General features: G+C 32.1%; 2 protein-coding genes across 4 annotated transcripts in view; both read left to right on the plus strand.

Moving 5' to 3' along the window:
• Positions 1-852: 852 nt before the first annotated feature.
• LOC110999215 (alpha-amylase 1) lies at positions 853-10565 on the plus strand. 2 transcript variants are annotated; one of them, XM_022268160.2, is made up of 10 exons: positions 854-991; positions 2827-3005; positions 4297-4448; positions 4607-4787; positions 5648-5763; positions 6334-6570; positions 7309-7579; positions 9231-9431; positions 9770-9931; positions 10480-10565. In XM_022268160.2, the coding sequence occupies exons 2-10, from the start codon at positions 2835-2837 to the stop codon at positions 10489-10491; spliced, it is 1503 nt and encodes a 500-aa protein (XP_022123852.1). In that variant the 5' UTR covers positions 854-991; positions 2827-2834; the 3' UTR covers positions 10492-10565. The 2 variants fall into 2 exon arrangements, with proteins under 2 accessions (XP_022123853.1, XP_022123852.1); XM_022268161.2 differs by lacking the exon at positions 10480-10565 and having other exon boundaries at positions 853-991; positions 9770-9937.
• Positions 10566-14250: 3685 nt separating this feature from the next.
• Positions 14251-20695, plus strand: part of LOC110999222 — a 95930-nt gene continuing 89485 nt past the window's right edge. For both annotated transcript variants that reach the window (XM_022268179.2, XM_045631134.1), the window contains exon 1: positions 14251-14468. The gene's annotated coding sequence lies outside the window, so the exon portion shown is untranslated. The remainder of the gene's footprint in view (positions 14469-20695) is intronic.

Genomic DNA, 20695 nt, shown 5'->3' on the forward strand with positions numbered 1-20695 from the left:
TGAAATACGTCAAAAATAACGCATTCAGTTTTTTTTATCTTCGAGATGGAAACATCTAGAATAACTGAGTAATTTATAAATATTAATAAATATTCGTTATAGTTATAAGGAGACTCTTTTACAGGAAAAAATAATTACTGTCCACTTATTGGGCATGCCATAAACTGAAGTGGTTTCAATTGAATACACATAATTTTATTTATATTACAAATACAATAATGTAATTTCAGTAAGTAATTATCTAATAACGAAAAAACTTGAAATAGTCAGTAAAGATAACACGAACAAAATGTTATTGGGTTAGGTTTGTCTTACAAATTGTCTGATTTTCTCTGAGTAAATAAAGACCTAGACTATTATCATCAATCACTTATTATTGACTTAGATTTTTATCGAAAACTGATCTTCGCGATGTCATACCATATATTATTACACTGACTATACATGGACTGATATCTAAAAATCAGCAGTATAGGACTTCAATGGCGGTTACCTCAACAACGAGTGAATAATTAATTTTATTACTGCACCTTAGTATCGTATTATCCTTAGTACTATTCACAGAAGTAAATAGTCACATCTTGTAATGAATATTCTAGATTAAAACAAAGGGTTCTTGCCAGTTCTCGATCTCGATTTGTGGCACTAAATCTAAATTCCGATATTTTTGACTATTATATAATAAGTTTAATACTCTTTTATGACACTGTTAATCAGTTATTATTGACCTGAATAGTCTCATAATTATGTCGCATTTTCCTTAACTGCGTAAACATAGTATTTAGTACTTAATTGTATGCAAAATATTGCAGTTGTTTTGATAAGCGAATACTATTTTAATATTTTTACTTGTCGTTGTAATAATTAGTTATCATGGATTAGTAGATAATATATAAATGATTGAGATTGTTTTTATTGATTAAAGAAAATCTATATAAAGAATATCAGTGGCGGGTGGTCGAAGATAAGACGTAGTGAACGAAGGATTCAGGTATGGGAAAGTTGTAATATTATTTTTTAATAATTCATTCCATAGCACAAGCATACTTTATCGATAACAAATGTACCCATATTTTCATGCAATAAATACGTTTCAAAATTCTATACCTTTCCTTAAATGACATTTAATATTGCATTTTCACTTCTTATCATTTATTTATTTGTTTATAGTAATATTATTGAATTCACTGCCGTGATATAAGTGAGATAATGTAGATGTGTCGCAGCCAACTTATTTAATAAGCTGTTCAATTAACACCCTAGCCTTTTAACAAAACCTCGCCGTTTAACCAGCGGCCTGAAAGATTTTTTACAACATTTTATAAATTGGCTAATCCTTCGGACATTCGTACGATCGAGTGACAATGTGGCAGAAATAAGATGAAATATCTGACATAAAAATATAAATATAAATATATAATAAATATTTCTTCAAAAATTACATTACTTGAGTCAGACACAGCTAAATGCACATTATTTACATACCGACGCCTAAATGACGGATGAATATCTTTCAGGCTGCCAGTTACACGGCGCTGTTTACCTACTTAAGGGGCTAGGCTGTTGTTCCAACGGCTAATTTAACTAGTTGACTGCGACATAAACGTTTGTAGGTAGGACTTATAACCTCGTATTGCATACTAACTTAGGCAATTAACTCAACCAAATATTATTCTATAGACGTGTGTCCTATTTTAATTGTGAGGTTACGTAAAATAATTATATAGTAAACTTCTAACTAACGTAAGTAAATAAAGAAGTATACAGATAATAATAATAATTGGAATGTGGAATATTATCGTTAGTATTTCACATCATAATTGTTTATCGCTCGCCTTCGTTGGTTGCTCGATGTGCGTTGTTATTTAATATTTACTGTTATTGATGTCTTGATTGGTATAGCTGTTGGGAGTTCTGGGACATCTCCTTCCACTTGACCATATTCACCGTAGAGGGATTCAAATTTACGACAACCAATAATTTTCCAAGCGGCTTCATCCTTTGGCGTTGTATAGATATGTGGGGTCTCGCTGCATCTTCTACCGCATTTACCATGGAGAGTGTTCAGAGGAGTTGTTCGGATTGTTACCTGCAGCTTCCACCTTCTGAAATCCTTCTGAAAATTCCACCCGTCAAATCGACGTACATCGTTCCACAACTGAGCGTACTGAAGTGACTCCAGGACCAATTTGTCTTAGGGTCTTTTAAGAACAGAGCGTACGAATACGTAAAAGGCCGGCAACGTACTTGCGAAACCTCTGACAACGAGAGTGTCTATGGGTGGCGGTACCACTTAACTAGCACTTCTTACTGGCAGGTCTTTTTAAAAACACACAACAACGGCTTCAGTTAATCTATTTCAGGACTGATATTTTGTTGTTGTTTTTGTTGCTTAGATTAGGATATATGATATTATCTTATATATCTTATCTTCATTATTCTATCGAATGCCTATCTTTGACAATCTGAATCAATTCTTTCTTTTAATTTATATTATTATTATTTATTACTTAAGATATCACGTGGAACATGGTATGCAGTTCGTTACAAACGTTGTGTAAAACAAAAGAGTGGCATCGAGTTTATTGCCAGTTCTTCTCATCCATTCTACGCCCTTGATTTGAGAACTGGCAGTAAATGTAAAATTAGAAGTATTTAAAATGTATTTTTTTTTCGACGTTCATAAGTGTTATGAATAAATGATTTTTGACTTTGACTTTGAGTGAAGGCCTATAAATAACCAAAAACCAGATATCCTGCCCTGGTACTTGTAGGTACTATTAAAAAAAAAGACAACTTTACTAAACTAAAGAAATTACTTTTCAGTCATCAAGATGCTGCGGCTCATCCTACTGGCGTGTGCCGTGGTGGCAGCGGTAGCATTTAAAAACCCCCACTATGCTTCTGGTAGAACGACAATGGTCCACCTGTTCGAATGGAAGTGGGATGACATTGCAGCTGAATGCGAGAGATTCTTAGGCCCACGAGGATTTGGTGGTGTTCAGGTAGGAATTTTATATTGTGTACACATCGTTAGCTTTGAGTCATTACTTAAAATTAATGACCGAGTAAAATAAAAAAGAATAATCAAAAAGGTTTTACTCATTTATAACTCATTATTTAGTTTTAACTAACGCTGGTTTTTTGAATTTAGAACAAAAAAAAGCTTTTTTTTTACTTGTAATTAAATACTTATCAAAGTGTGATTAATAAAACATAATTGTTTTATTTGAATATGGAACATATACAATACCAACCTTAAAAATATTACTTTGACAAAACATTATCCGATTTTTCTTATTAAGCAGTCAACGGTGATGTTCTGCACAATATTTTAGACAACCGATTTATGCCGACATTTATTTAAGAGCGAACTTCTGTTGTTTACGATGTAAATTAATCTGGGGCCTAAACCTTCTTAAGTCAATTATTCAACCGTATTTCTTTACGCGTCTAAGCAAACTTCGTGTTACGCAAATATTAATATTGCAAATTTTGTATTGCGAACTTTCTAGAATTAAACTAATAATTATGTTAGATATAATTACAGAGTGGTAAAGTTTGTAAGCTGGTAGGGGAATTCTCTTCAATTTATTGGATAGAAAAAAGTTATGACATTTTAGTTGGAGAAGAAATGGTCGAATGAAAATATTTCTTGCAATCGCGATTTTAAATTTTATTTTTTTAAGGTTAAGGATTAACGGTTTTTTGAATGCGGAGATCGCTTGTATTAGATTTAGTAGATAGAATTAGAGTTTGAATTTCATGAGTCATTTTTATTATGCAATGTAGGTTACCTATGTACATAATCCTTTTTGGTATGAGATCATTTCGGGTCCGATTTAAAAGTCTTATTATTTATTCTCTTTTACACATATAATCGTCAAATAAAAATAAAATTACTGTAATATTTAAAATATAGTTATGAAATCAAAGACGTAAGAAACCAACTCCTTTTATTTAACGAGATATATGTATTGGGTTAGAATAAGTACCCATGCACATTATATGGAATAACTTATGATAAATAAACAACTTATAAATGAAAATAATCATTAGATTCTTCAATAATAATAATAATGTTTTCTTCAAGTTTGTCAAAGTCGCTTCAAAAATAATCATTATAAATTTTATCATAACCTAAACGTAAGAATTATTACTTTTAAAATCAGAGAACTTGGCAAGTTTAAATGCTAGCAACGCACTTGCGAATTGTGTCATTAGGTATAACTTAACGCTCCATGAACCTCCTATAGGTTTATCTCCTGTTACACTAAAAAATGTTTTTTTTTTAAGATCTCACCACCGAATGAAAATTTGGTTATTTGGTCCCATAATCGTCCATGGTGGGAGCGATACCAACCGATCTCTTATCGTCTTGTAACGCGCTCTGGAAACGAGCAACAATTCGCTAATATGGTTAGAAGATGTAATAATGTTGGTGTCAGGTATGTAAATATGTGTGATTATATAATAATAATTTGCTTTTTATAAAAATATGATCATGAAATATGACAGTTGGCTCAATGTTTTAATAACTTACTTCGTACCAAATACTTTTTTATTTATACAATTATTTACCTTATACCATTCTTATTATTAATAGAATCTACGTGGATGCCATCATTAACCACATGACAGGTACATGGGGTGAAAACGTCGGAACAGGCGGGAGTGAAGCCTTCTTTAACAGGTGGTCGTATCCATCTGTGCCCTACGGTAGAAACGACTTCAATTCACCGCATTGTGTTATCCAGGGGAATGATTACAACTGTTGTGCGGATAGGGTAAGAATTTGATTTAATGCGTATTTATTTTACGTAACTCGTTGTTTCAAGCGCTTGACAGGGCGTTGCAGATCCTGCGAAAAACCACAGCTCAGAGGCATCCAAATGTGCTTGGCTAGCCGACCCGTTTTAATCCAGTTTTGTATGTAATCAATACAAAGACTTTATATTTGTATTGTCACAGTGTTTAAAGTCATCGGACATCGAGACAGAATACAAAAGCCGCCGTAATACTTCGACGCTTGTCGTTGCACAAATTTTAAAACCAATTCGACTTAGGGTCCTATAAGAAACTTGTATACTAATTGTTAACATGCCGGCAACATTTGTGCGATTGTTAATGGGCCGTATTACTTAACACTAGGTGAGCCTACTTCTCATTGGCTCACTGTTACAATGAAAAGTGCGTGCGTATAAAGTACAATTGTGAAACTTCTTTGTACAGTTATTACTAAGGTTAAAGCCCCAATGGAATTCATGTACCAGTATATGATCACTCCATGTATTTGTATATCTATATTCACACTGTTTACGCACTGCTTATGATCATATAAATAAATAAAAATGTGCGTTTACTGCATAGCAACAGAATTGCCATCTAAAGTTTTAATTTGTACCAAACTAATACATCAACCAATAGCGTGTATTTTTTATTGAACTCCCTTTCTCACTCTCTCTCAATCGGGCTCAATCGCTCTCTCCCTTTTCTTCGACGAAAACGCTGCATATCTTCGTGACGTTCTGTAAATCATTTACCCTCATTCGCCTAAAGAAGATTCACTTCAAAAAAGAAGCCACTTTATATATATTAGGCGAACTGCCTAACATATATCTTTATATAGTTCTAATTACTGTTTTAGGTTCGTAACTGCGAATTATCAGGTCTCAAGGATTTAAATCAGGGCTCTGAGCATGTTCGAGGAAAAATTGTAGAGTACATGAACCGACTCATTGATATGGGAGTCGCTGGTTTCAGGTAAATATTAAAGCATATCTGTGCTTTTAATATATGGCTATAAATTATTCTGAGAAATTATTTATTAAAATCAATAACAACTTTGTCATTCCTGGCTTTTGTAAACAACGTATTATCGCTACCTCTCAGAATGGCAAAGACTTCTTCTAGCGCCTAACTATCGTGGTGAGCGGACCCGAAAGTTTTAAAGAAATCACCTTGAACCCCTGATGCTACCCGTAGGCCTCAGTCTATAATCTTAGGTCTCCTGGTGCCGACATCCTACATTTATATTTAAATTTTTATATTTACGACTTGTCTTAGTCCTGTACAGTTGTTAGGTTCACACTCTCTCATATATTTATTTATCTACTGCTAATACATAAACTACTTATCACAGTATCAATAAATCTTGTATACTATAATGGTATATGATGAATTCTTAAATAGTCCAGTGGTTTGCAAGCTAAAACATCGAGAAAGTTTAGTAAAATTGCTGTAGTAATTAAATATGTAATGATAAATTAAAAAGTAATTTATTTATTAGGCCCAATCATTTATTTCTGAGCAACAAATAAATTTTAATTTCAGAATTGACGCTGCGAAGCATATGTGGCCACATGACCTTAGAATCATGTACAACAGGCTTCACAATTTGAACCCAAGCCATGGATTTCCAAATGGTGCTCGACCATACATTTTCCAAGAGGTCATTGACCTAGGTGGTGAGGCTATCAGCAGAAATGAGTACACAGCATTAGCCGCGGTGACTGAATTCAGATTTGGAATGGAACTTAGCAGAGCTTTTTCACGTGGAAACCAGCTCAGGTGAGCTTTGTTATCTTTTTAAAAAATAATAATAATTTTAAATTGATAGCTGTTATCTTATACGGATTCCATATACGTATTGTCATAATTGTTATTTATTACGCAATAGAGAATGTGCTAGTAAACCTTTATCTATGATGCCGATAAACGGTTGTTTTCTTTTTTATTATAATTACTTGCTTCACGATAATTTACTTAAGACACTTTATTTGATTTGAGAACTGGTAGTGAAATGTGGCCGTTCATAAGTGTACATACATTATGTTACCTATATGAATAAATTATTTTTGACTTTGACTTTGAATGTTAATTGCATTTAAAAGAAATGTTAATGATTTTTTATCATCGTAATCTTGCACACTGTGCTATCTATATTAATAAATGGTATCGATAAGAAGTTAAACAAAACATAAATATTGTATGTAGATTGTATGTACTTTGAAGATAAACTTCACTTCATGTTTGGAAGCTGTCAAACTTTTTGGTATATAGAACTTAATCGTCTCGAAGTAAATGTGAATCCAAATTTATTCATTAACACTGGGTTACAGGGACATATAATACAATTGAAATAATTAAATGAAAATGACCTGGCAGTCTTTTCGCTTTCGAGCGATCTCTTCCATACAACCACTTTACGCAATTTATTGTAAAACATATTGTTGTTGAGTTTAATATTTTTTTACTGGCCCAATGTGAGCTGAATTTTATTCTTATTAAATTACATGCCTATTGCAGCTGGTTATCGAACTGGGGTGAAAGCTGGGGTCTCCTAAGTTCAAATGACGCTCTGGCCTTCATCGACAACCACGACAACCAAAGAGGTCATGGTGCCGGTGGCCAAATCTTGACACACAAGCAATCGAAACAGTATAAGGGCGCTATTGCCTTTATGTTAGCGCATCCTTACGGAAAACCTCAGCTGATGAGTAGCTTCAGCTTCCATAATACAGAGGCTGGACCTCCGATGGACTCCAGTGGAAATATCATCTCGCCGTCTATTAATTCGGTATGTGTTTTATCATCCGTAATCTTATAAGATTCAATTTCCTTCCGTCTTTTGATGGCGTTGACATCTCTTAACATATCGTACTATAAAAATTAGCAAAACCTAGTTTATCTATTAAGGAAGATGCACTTTGTTGTAGTTTTGGTGTTTATCTTAAAACAATGCGGCATAGATAAGGTGAGGTTTATTGTAATAATCTATTTATTACAAATTATTTCTGCTTATCAATATTAATATTATAAAGAGGAAAGATTTGTATGTAAGTATGTTTGTAAGGAAATGGCTCAAAAAGTACGGGACCGTTTTAAAAAATTCTTTAACCACTTTAATGCTACATTACCACCGATTAATATAGGCTATTTTGATTGCAAGAAAACAACAGGGATCCCTACTAAAACAGCAATCATAATTAAATAAAATATCTTTCATTGCATGAGCTTCGAAAACTATTGATGATAAAAAGTTCCACTGTATTAAGGAACATACCTATCAACCTACAAATTAAAAAACTATATTCACCCGATTCGAAGCCGGGACGGGCCGTTAGTAAGCTATAAAAGTAAAATTTAGTCTTGTGAAAAATTCTATTAATTTAGGTTTTTATGTGTATAACTAGGATTTAGTTATAAAAAGAAAAGTGTTTGTCTTTGTGGGCATATGTCCAGAAATCAATTCCAGTTCTTGTGAAGTTCTTAAAGGTTTATTGCTAGCCTCTTGGCAGTATATGCAATGTTGCTTTAACTTAATCATATTTAGGTATAAATGTAGCTTAATTAAGATAGAACAACGTTTCTCTGCTCAACATTAATATAAATTAAGGCTTATTCGAGACTAGCTCACGTTAGATTTAGCCTTTGACCGTACATTTATGCACATTATTAGAATTATAAATTGAATTCAGTTATGCAAATAATTAGAGAATTAATTTACGAAAAAATAGACAGATTAATTTATTTTCTGTACAGTTTGGAGAATGTTTGTAGTAAAAGTTAGTTAAATCGGCAAAAGCCAGTTATTATTCACAAGCGTTATTAGGACTATAAGTTTTTCAAACATTTGTCTTACGTTTTCCAGGAACAACAATGTTAGTGATTTTTTGCAACTCAAGTTTTCCATGTAACAATCTTTTTCGTAATTATATATTGGTAATTATTTGATTTACTACAGCGGTCTGATCTCTCACTCTTTCAATCCATTTATTTATTTCGTAATCCTACTGCTGACGTAAGTTATATAACAAAAAAACAGTTTAAGTACTTAATATATACAAAAAGGTTAAAACCAAAGGCAAAAAATACATTTAAATGAGTAATACGTATGTGTTGCTCATGATGCAGGATATTTAGCGCTACATTATTGTTGTAATTACATGTATTGATATTCTTCACACTCCTTTTAAGCATATTCCCCTATAGTTTAAATATATCGAGGCTTAAATAGGCCTAGTTGAATAAAAAGATTAAAATAACTGGCTGAATTCACAAGAATTGCATTATATAAAACTAGTTATAAAATGGTTTAGGTTTTAGTTGTTACTTGTTAGGTTTATATTATGTTTTTAGTTTAGTTTTCTATTGTATTAGTATTAAGTTACTGTAAAAATAGGAAATAAGGATAAATAAATATATTTATTTTATAATTGTCGTTGTAGGACAACAGTTGCGGTAATGGTTGGGTATGCGAGCACCGTTGGCGTCAAATCTACCAAATGGTAGCATTTAGGAACGTCGCTGGCAACACCGGTCTAAATGACTGGTGGGACAATGGTAGCAACCAGATTGCCTTCTGTCGAGGTGGTCAGGGCTTTGTGGCTTTCAACAATGATAACTGGGATCTCAACACTAGCTTACAGGTTAATTAATATTTATGATATTATTGAAATAAATAATGTACCTATTCATAAGTTATGTATAGTTATTAAAATAGTTTAGAAGGCAAAAAAGTCATCAGCCTTCTGTGCCTGAAACGCGCCGCTGTTTTTTGTGACTTAGACTAGAGAATCGTACTCAGTATGAGAGAGTATTAATTCATACATATAAATATCCATTCTTGGAAAGTTGGTTATCTAACGTATCTTGAGAGCTGCTTCTTTTTAATTTAATTGTGATTTTGCATATATTCTCTCTAATACTTTGCAAAAGCGATACGGATAGTTTGATATGAAACATTTAATTGGCATTTAAATTTCAGACCTGTCTCCCAGCTGGTAGATATTGCGATGTAATATCTGGTGAAAAACGCAATAATGGTTGTACTGGCAAAACTATCACTGTGGGCAATAATGGTGTGGCTCAGATAACAATACGAGCTAATGAATATGACATGGTGCTCGCCATACATAGAGGAAGCGAGGTATGAAAAATGTAGATTTTTACGTCTGTTATTAATGTGAAACGGATAACTGCAGTATTGTCTTGCAATATGTTTCATGAGGATTGTAATTCAGAACTTGAACTTATTATTGTATGATAAATATAAATAATGTTGGTATATATTATATTTATTATAACTAAAGATTTTTTTACACAGTGTATAAGTACTGACTGTATGTCTCGAATATAATCCAGAATGTTCTAGTTAACATATTTAAATGATTATATGATGAAATCATATTGCCATAACTTAAGATTTTTGTAGACAGTGGCAAAGAAAAAAAAACATTAATTTAAAAAAATATATATTTAATTAAGTCCTAATATATAATTATCTTTTTACTAGTCGATCAAATTTATATTTTACTGTTATATAATTTGCCTTAAGACTGTTGTTCAGATTTTTTCAGATAAGGGATTTGAACTTTGTTTCTCTCTACTAAAATATTCTCTCTTGCTTTCTAAGAACTAAAGTCTCCTAAATAATAAAAACTCATTACATTATTTGACCTTGAATTTCTTTTTCAGTCGAGATTGTAAGTGGCTGTGACACGGGTAATGAAGATTAGTACGCCGTTAATACAAAATAAAAGAATAAACTTTTCAAACAAGAATTTGGTTTTATTCATTCAAATTCCTTAAAATAAGATTTTACGCTATTTTATTAAGTTAGAACATCGAAAAGGAGAGAGAGAGAGAGATTAGACTTAACAGAAGATTGTGTGTTTAAACGTTGTAATTGACTTTTTGGCAAGTGTACGCAACTACACAATTGTCAAACTAAAATGAAAATTTCGTCTAAATTGTACGTTTGTTGTATGTTTTGGCATCCCTGTACAATGATTCCACTGCTGTAAGACCTATCAGATGTGGCAGTTTCCCGAACATTATACGACCTACCATTATACTGCTATTATTATTTTTATCACAGATCTTTGGTCAAATAAAATGTTTGATGCCTTAATCCAGTTAGAACGTGCGTTCTTAAACACGCCCTATAAAAAATGATTGGGTCCTCTACGAATTCTTACCCAATAAGTGGGTTTATAATTCGGTATGATTCTTGTGTTCATTACATTACTAAAATGAAGAAGGGTTGCTAGAGACAGTACAATGGAAATTGTTAGAGGAGGCCTTTGCCAAGAGGCAAATTGAATTGATGAGATATTTTATAAATAAACAGACACCACTATACAAAGAAAGAAGAAAGCAGTTAAGGATAAGAGGCTTATTATTATTATTATTAAGATTCTCACATAAGGTAGGCGAGGAAAGGGCATAGAACAAACAACACTTACTTATTCAGCAAATGACAAATGAATGCAATATACTACAGGTTACCAAAGCGTTCCAAATTTGAACTTAAAAAAAGTTTTCATTAGCCATGTTTCTAACTGGCCAGTTCTAAACATTGTCAGTGTTACCTATGTATAACCGGCCTCTCCTGGTTTCGCTGTTTATTTTGTTATTTCATATAAGTAGATAACATATAACTTTTCACATATGACAGGATGCTCACCAGATGTTAAGTGATACCGCCGCTCATGAACACTGTCAACACGACATAGGGCTCGCGATTACGTTGCTGGCCCTTTCAGAATTGGTACGCTCTTTCCTTGAAGGACCCTAAGTGGAATTGGTTCGGAAATAAATTGATATACATTTTGGAATTGGTATTTTTGTTACATCTACCAAAATATAAATACTACCATAATATTATAACATACATGCTTATGTGAATATAATATAGTAACGGCAAAATATTGAATTTATATATGGGTCATGGATTCACAGTTCGTTTAGCGTTGATTGGCACCTTCAGCCCCAATAAATTTACGATTGCCTGCAGCAAACAATATACTGCATTAGGGACATCGGTATCTGTTAATTTTGTTTTTTATAGAATTCGGAGCAAACGGGCAGAATTCTTAATGCCAGTGGGCTTGCGAAAGCGTTGCCGTCTTTTTAAGAATTGGTACGCTCTTTTCTTGACCTTAAATTGGATATATTCTTAAATACTTCAGTGGATAGCTGGTTCCATATGGTGGTGGTGCGCGGCCAAAACTGCCTTAAATAACACACTGACAAAGTTGGTAGTTGTGTTATGAGAATTCAAACAACATACTTTAATCTGAATCTTACCGTCAGAGTTGTTACATAGCGTTAGCGTTCATCACGTCTTATCTATGGTTTTCACCATACTTAGCCAGTGTCGAGAGTTTGTCATTCCGCAAATAGACTTAGTGCGAACTATGATTTCCGTTGTCAAAATTCAATACAATTTTCAAACAAACGAGGAGCCTCTTCTGATGTTAAGTGATACCGCCGCCCATGTACACCCTTAGGTATTGCCAGAGGACTCGCGAGTGCGTCGTCAGCCTTTTAAGAATAAACTATTACTCTCTAAGACAATACATTGAACAAATGATTATCAAAGCTTTTTAAGTTTCTATGAGCTATGACATTAACATAACTTCCACTTTAAAAACAAAAATAGTTTTCTTCACCATAGACAATAGTTGTTTTTAAACATTCGTTTAGCAATAAATCGTGCTGAAATATACGCGTCAATTCGGAGTCGTAAATTGGACAAGTTGTAAACAAACTCCTTCGGTTTATAAACGTAAGTTTATAGACTGTTAAGAATTATGTTTCCTAAAATAAATGTTCTGATTTTGTTTTGCTATTAAGACCTCAGACGAATGCCTGGACATTTCTGCATACTATGTGAATTATTATATTGTTTCCTCCCTTAAAAAAGGTTTAACTATATAATATAACAAGTATTATGATTTTCAGTATAGACGACTTTGATAACATATATACAATGAACGCTAAATAATGACAATTAACTATTGAACCGAAAAAAAATATTGTAAATGTATGTAAGCCAGTGCTGAAATCCAATATAGCCCTGACATTTTTCTATCTGTTTCATTATTTTTTTTATATTTTTTGTAATCTATATACTTATCAAAAAATAAATGATAAAAACACTTAAGTAATTAATACAGAAACAGCCTCAAAAAGGATTATTGTATCTTTTCTGTGGGAGTGTAGATTATATTTAAAAAAAAGATGTAGATGTGCAAAGTACCCAAAAAATAAGCAAAATTTTGCAAAATCAAACCATATTTATTATGCAAATTATATTTTACAATATATAAGTGGGTAACACTGAAAATGTTTAGAACTGGCCAGTTAGAAACATTGCTAATGAAAACTTTTTTTGAGTTTCAATTTTAGAACTCTTTGGTAACCTAATGTATATTGCATTCATTTGTCATTTGTTGTTATGAATTGACGTCAAATCTAATACTCAACGACTGCAGCGCTCTCGAAGCAGGATCCTACTACACCACGACAATGCTTCAGCGCACTCCGCAAAACGGACTGTTGAATAACATTAATCATTAATAAAGTGAAAGCTTACGAAAATCTCATAGAAGAGATCCCTAATGAAGAAAATGCCTAATGCTTTTCTCAGTCGTTCCACCGAATGTGTAGAGAGGAACGGATATTACTTCAAAAAACAATAAAGGTATTGGCAACTTAATCAAAGGTTTTTCATTTTCAAAATATTTTCAGTGTAGGTATCTCAGTTCAAACAAATCCTAAAAACCTTTTTTTTAAACGAAAAGTTCCTATAAATAAAACAATATTACCTTAGTATTGTAAGTGATCCTAATATAGTACGAGCATATACATATTATTGAAACCTTATCTGAAACATTCAACAATTCCTTGACCTACTATAGAAGAGCCTTACCCTGCATGTAAAATTATCGTAACTATTGATTCCTAGTAATTTGTTGAATGAATTATATGAATTGGCTTTGTTGTGTACCTCAATTAGTTCATGTATTCCTAAGCGAAAGGTTAAGAAACTGTTGTTAATGCTTTTTTAATCAAGCATTTAATGTCAGCGAAATGTGAGAAGATCAATCAAATTATTTGAAGATTACATTTAAACTGATATTAAATAAAAAGTACTACTATCCTTTTACGACCTGCCGAACTCAATTAGTATAAGAATATAGCTTGATTTCATACGGCATAGAACAAGCGTCAAATCAAAGCTTTCATTAAACGCGACTAGCTTTTTAAACTAAATATATTATATTTAGTTATTATACTGTGAAATCTTAATTCGTCAAAATGTATTCCTGAGATATTATCGTAATTGAATACTGGAAATATAAAAACTGAAATACATTAATTTTAGTTAGCAAATCCTTATATCAACTTTTATTTTAGTCGTAAATATCCAAGTTTCAGTCCGCCCAAGCGGCTAACGATGCTACGACTTCAGTAGTTGCCCAGTCGTCGAGGTGTCGGCCGCGTTTCGCGTTGCTTCCGACCGTTAATTTTTAATACCGATGTATGCTTGCACGTATGCCCTATTCTAGTAATAGAATGTTTATTTAAAGTGATTTTCATAAGTGTAGTGAGGTTAAAGTTTCCGAAGTGCAATCGAGTGAAAATAGTCGCTTGCGAACTGTTTCCTTATTGGATTGGTAAGATTAATTACGTATTGATTAAAGTTATTCATTAAGTTTTGCATGGTATTTACGATTATTTCACTTATGAATAATTGTTATACGTGTATACATTTTTTAAGTTGAAAATATATATTTTAAGTTGGAATGCCTACAGGAGATTGCTTTTTGCGTTGCATTAAAGCCTTAGATTAAAACCGAATAATATAATCTTAATTACATAAATTAATTTAATATTTACAGTAATTAACAATTAGCATTATGAGACATGTACTATACAAAAAAAGAAACACACCCATGTTTCCGTACTCCTTAAATCGCTTTTTTGGAGGATTTAAAAAATTATAAATTTCCTAATACATATATCTATAATAGCGGTTATCCAGCAGCGCCTTCTGGCTGTGTGTCCATGGGCGGTGGTATCACTGAACATTAGAGGAGCCTTTTGCCCGTTTGTCTCCTGTAATATAAAAAAAAAACAGTTTGCGCGAACATTGATTGAAGTGGTCCAAATGACGGTTAATTAACAAAAATATTAAAAATTTTGTGCTGGCATAGGTATTAACTTAGTAATATCGACATAAATTTACTTAAATGTAAAGTATCACATATGTAATTGATTATGAACCTTTTTAAACTTGTCAAGTAATTCTTCTCTCCAACCACAAAATTTATTATTGAATTAGATTAACAAATTGAGTCTTTTTCTTTTTCTTATGTGTGTTTATATACATATGTTTAAGGTAAATAATAAATGTATGTGTCCCAAGCGTTAGCATGCTCTAGAGTAATGAAGAAACTAATAATGTCCCTATTTTCTACGATGAAATATAATCGGAGAGTTTTATGCCTCTTCGTTCTTCCCTTCCGTTCTACGCCTTTGATTTGAGAACTGTAAATGTAAATGTAAAATTAGAAGCATGTAATGTATATTTCTTGTTTTGACTGTCATAAGTGTACAATGTGTTACCTATATGAATAAATGATTTTTGACTTTGACTAAATTTAATATAAATATTATACGTATATAAGAAAAAACCTTCTTCGTGGCATGATGCCTACACAGCGCCCATCGTTTCACTTCGTTGAAATTAGGCTAAGTGCATGTGGGGACTTTTTTGTTTCAAAAAAGATTGAAAAATGGTTCACGAAGATTTGAAAACGATTTTGTACATATTTTCAAAGAAATTAGTAAAGTTTAATATCCTTTGGATTAGATAGATTCTTCGGGGACCACTAATAGAAATTGGTATTTTAATATTCAATGTATCGTTTAACCTATGTGGAAATTGTATCTTGCTTAGACTTATATTATCTTTCTACTTACTGACCTTTTAAAAGTGTGAACAATTAAGTTTTTGCAACATTTTGGACAGATACTAGTAACATATATAATAATTGTGTTTCAACATTTCGCCCTTTTAATAATAATTCTATTCAAATAAGTGTTATCATTAATTTGTTAACAAATATTTCATCTAGTCAGAATAAAACTTGGAAATTTAGGCGTGTCTTGGCCATGTGTTATGTAGTTTTTCAATAATAAGATTTTATTATTAAGTTAATTAATGACTACTAAAATCTGTCAGTTTTAGCTTCCTAGTTAGGTGACCCACTTGAAACAACTATTTGAGTAATACAAAATGTGACTCATTCAGTTATTATGAAGAAGTACTTCTATGAAGTATTATACGTTTTATTATTCATTAATGGTGTAATCAGTTACTACATGAGTAATTATTGCATTCGATTCTGCTACTAACTTTTCATATTTAGTTGTAATATAAAAAAATTCTCGTGCCACGTTGTTAGTAATTAAACTCCTCCGAAATGGCTCTAACGATTTTCGTGAAATTTTGTGTGCATAATATCGATTAGATCTTCGAATCTGAAAACATCTATTTTTCATCCCCCTAAATGTTAAGGGTAGTGAAACCCATTTTTTTGTCCAGCATACAAAAATACATATTACCCTTAATTTTCAACCCTTTATGATCAATCCCTATTTTATGTTATAATAGATAGTTATCTAAAAACATGTTTACTAAAAATAATATACATGTCAAAAGAACGTTAGCCGGGTCAGATAGTGTACAATAAATATGTAATTAAATTTTAAAACGTTACGTTATTGTAGTTTTTACTTAAAAAAATATATATTATTCCCACAGTTACAATGTTTTATTATTGAATTTTAATTATATATTAATAAATTATAATTATACTACTTTAATATCTCGATTATATATTCATTATAAAGTGGCGTACCCTTTCTAAGAAACCTCTACAAAGGCTCTCTTAATGTTGTGGTAAGGAAAAGATAAATTAATCCAACCTGAAAACTATTCCCGAAAGCTCCTAAGCATGGCTTAAAGCTTACAAGGTGATCCCTAACGTGCGATTATGGCTAAGATGTGTAATTTTCCGCTTTACAACTTTCTAAGAGAAAACTTGTACTCTATATCCTCAGACCATTGAATATGCATAAAGCCTTGTGCTCCTTAATGCATACCTTTTAAACTTAACCATTTATTGCAATATTCTACTTCCCGACATATATTTTATAAAAAGGTTAAAGGTTAGGATATAGTGAATGTTTTGGTTTGATTCGTTAAGCTATTTTTTTACGGCAAATTGTCTCTTTGATTTAAAATGAGCGATGTATATCACAGGAGACAGGGGCTGATAACATTGTTTTTCATAGCAATGAAAACCAATATTTGAGGTTAACAGAGTTCGAACGTCAATATATTTTTGCGCAATCATCGTTATTAATTAAAATTTTATTTAGTTTTTTTACCTTGCCTAAAGATACCCGCCGCTGACACACAATGCCAGGAGGCTCGCCAGTGCGTTGCTGGTCCTTTAAAGCACTCTTTTCTTGAAAGAACCTGATTTTGAAATACCTCGACGGATAGTTAGCTGGCGGTGTTGCGCATCAAAAAATATGTTAAAAAACGGTTAATTGTGGAAAGACAGCGAGGTGATACGTGGAATAGAGTTTTTTAAGGAAAGATTCAAGTTAGAATACATTGTTGAATTTTTATAAATTTTAAAAATTCAAATGTCTATGAATAATTATTTGGAAAGCCTCAATAATTAGTTAGTTTTAAACATTGTTAAATTCATTTGAAATCGCCTATATAAATTGCCTTGTTAACAATCTGTCACTGAAATATACTTAAATGTGCTACGAAGGTGACACTGAAAATGTTTAGAACTGGCCAGTTAGAAACATTGCTAATGAAAACTTTTTGAATTTCAATTTTAGAACTCTTTGGTACCTAATGTAGTTAATTGCATTCATTTGTCATTTGTTTTGTGAATTGGCGGCAAATTTTGTTACACGTGAAAATGAACGTAACGTGAGAAATTTTCGGTCAATGATTTATTATGACTATGCGGTGAAAGCGTACAAAAATGCTATAAAAAGACCCCTTAGGAAGAATGGGCCCACTGCCATCGAATACGACAATGTGTAGAGAGGAACGGAGATTACTTTGAAAAACAATTAAAGTATTCGCAACTTTCTACATTAAGCCGTTTTTCATTTTTTAAACAATTTAAATGTTACCTAGATACTAGTTCGTATTATGAAGAGGTAAGGTTTGATTATATGTTTGTTTGTTTGCATTGATCTGGCTCCAAAACACACTGACAGGACTGATTTGAATTATGAATTAGGCTATGTAAAAAAATATTGGTTTCTGTATGAAATTACAATAACGTACAGTGGGTGAAAATACCAGTAAATATTCCAAAATCATCTACCCTGCGGTAAATATTGATAATTAAATAGCACATCGTGTGACCGAATTAATGCGGGTCCAACCGCAAAGCACGGTTAGTGTATTATAAAGAAAAAATATTGTTTTTTTATTCAATTTAAAACTTCTAAAACGATTTCAAAAGTTTTTATACAAATATTTCGGCCGTTTATAAAAATAGTTTTTCAAAATATTTTTATTAGCTAACATAAAAACATCACAAACCTTGAACCTCAATTATGTCAAAATATACAGATTACTTCGTCGGGCCTAGATATTTACAACGCGGGGGAATGTGAGCTTCTCACGAAGATATAAATTTTATTAAAGCTAGTAATTTGAATCTGTTTTATGTCGCAGTACATTTTAGTTAAATCACACTGACAATTTTTTTTACATCTATGTCTAGAAGGTGGTTTAACATGGGTCTGAAAATATAAAGAAGGCCTCCTCCAACTTATTTCACCCTCTCAATCCCGTCAGCTCATCGCTCATCTATTGGTCTTCTTTTGTTTCTTGTTCCTTTTGGATCAGTCCATTCGGTTACTGCTTTATACCATCTGTCATCTGTATAACGCGCTACGTGGCCTGCCCATCTCCATTTCCATATTTGGCTTTATTGATTTAGTATATATAATATTTTTAGTAGTAGGTTTACTGCTTATAATACTTACTATACTTTTATGTAACTGAAAATTGATTCCATTAAAAGATGGGCATGCTGGTATAGGATGCATCCTGTTCAGACTCACTGGCCTCTTCCCATCAATATGGAACCAACAACAGAGCTGGTGCGGTTTGTGATGCGGCTGAAAAAGCTAAAGCCGGCAAATACAGTTGTCTGAATCTCATTTGTAAAATTCTCTAATTAATTTCAACATTGGAATTTAACATTGGGACAATCTAAACGCAAGTTATCTTATTAATTAAATAATAATATAGAGGCAAAAATTAACAATTAAACATCTTTAAAATACCACAAATAATTGTTTGATGGTTATCCACACATTTTTACAATTAGCTATTTGTTAGGTACCCGGTATATGTTATTGAATTATGTCATATTAAAGCGTACAACTGTTATTCGTACTCCGGACCATATTAAATAACAAGAATATAACAACGCTAACTATATTAAAGTACGACACAATTTCTCAGTAAGGAAACCTTATTAAATTAAGACGTCACAAAGTCACGGAAATCTTTACTAAACGAACTCATGCGTACGGCTTATATTTATTGTAATATTTATTGCGTTTTAAATATCGCTTTTTTACTTTAAATACATTGATAAACGGTCATGGATCCCAAATCTCATGAGAATTAATCATTGTCTATGTAAAAAATAAAAATAAAATACGTTTATTTTGGAACATAAGATCATCATGGTATCACTTATTCCACGCCATTAAATTCGAGCCTGTTGGCATCCCTACTCATCGGCAAAGAAGACAGAGGGTGTTGGCCGAAAGAAACAGCCGGCGTAAAAAACTCTCGGTACTCTTTTAAAAAAAAAGCAAATCATCAAACAATTCTACAATATTTAAAACAAAAATAGCAAAATAATGTATGGTATTACCGTCGTAGTATATTTGTATGTCAATCGGAATAAGTTAACTAATGCAAGTCACACTTAGACATTCTGAATCTTCTCTGATTAGACTAGTAAAATCTGTTAAGGGTCACATTTCGGCATTAATGAAGAAGTGTATACTTTTGTTCATTAAATAAACAAACTGGTAATATTGTAAGTGTTGCGGCTTAAACGATACCACCTCCTGTATTTAATTATCATGCGTTAATCATCAATTTTCCTTCTACTTACGGGTAGAACCAAGCCAAGTCAACAAGTCGCATGTACTAGCAAGTATATAAGAATTCATTGAGAGATTTGACTATAATTAAACGTCAATTTCGCATCTTTAACGTTTTATTACTACAGTACAGTTTTCAAGTGGTGAAAGCATAGTTTTAGATAGCTGATCAACATGCAAAAATTTAATTTTGTAACGCTTTATCAGAGAATAGAACCCCTGGCGAAATTAACTTAGTGATAACAGCAGACATTTTAACTAAGTTTCAAACATTTACAAAGCTGAAGTTAGGTGGCTAGTAGAATATTGAAACAGCTATTATATGCTTTGGCTGACCAATAGTTTGGAACTGTACCAGAATATTAAGTTATGAGACTTTACTTAAATGACTTCCAGTAGGTATCTTCAAGGACATATTTTAAGACAATACAGGAGGTAGGCACTACTTACAAACTAGTGTCAGAGAAACGCTATCTTCTGTATTTATTGCTGACGTCACTTAAAAAAAACTTCTAGTAGGTTCTTACTAAAACATTTATTTATTTATTTATTTTCCATTAAATAAACATATTTTAAGACTACAGAAAGTAGGCAATACTTACAAACTAGTGCCCGAGAAACGCCACCTTCTATTTATTCCTAACTTCACTTTAAATTGGTGTCA

The sequence above is a fragment of the Pieris rapae genome, chromosome 14 (assembly GCF_905147795.1).
Source record: "Pieris rapae chromosome 14, ilPieRapa1.1, whole genome shotgun sequence".
NCBI classification, from domain to species: domain Eukaryota; kingdom Metazoa; phylum Arthropoda; class Insecta; order Lepidoptera; family Pieridae; genus Pieris; species Pieris rapae.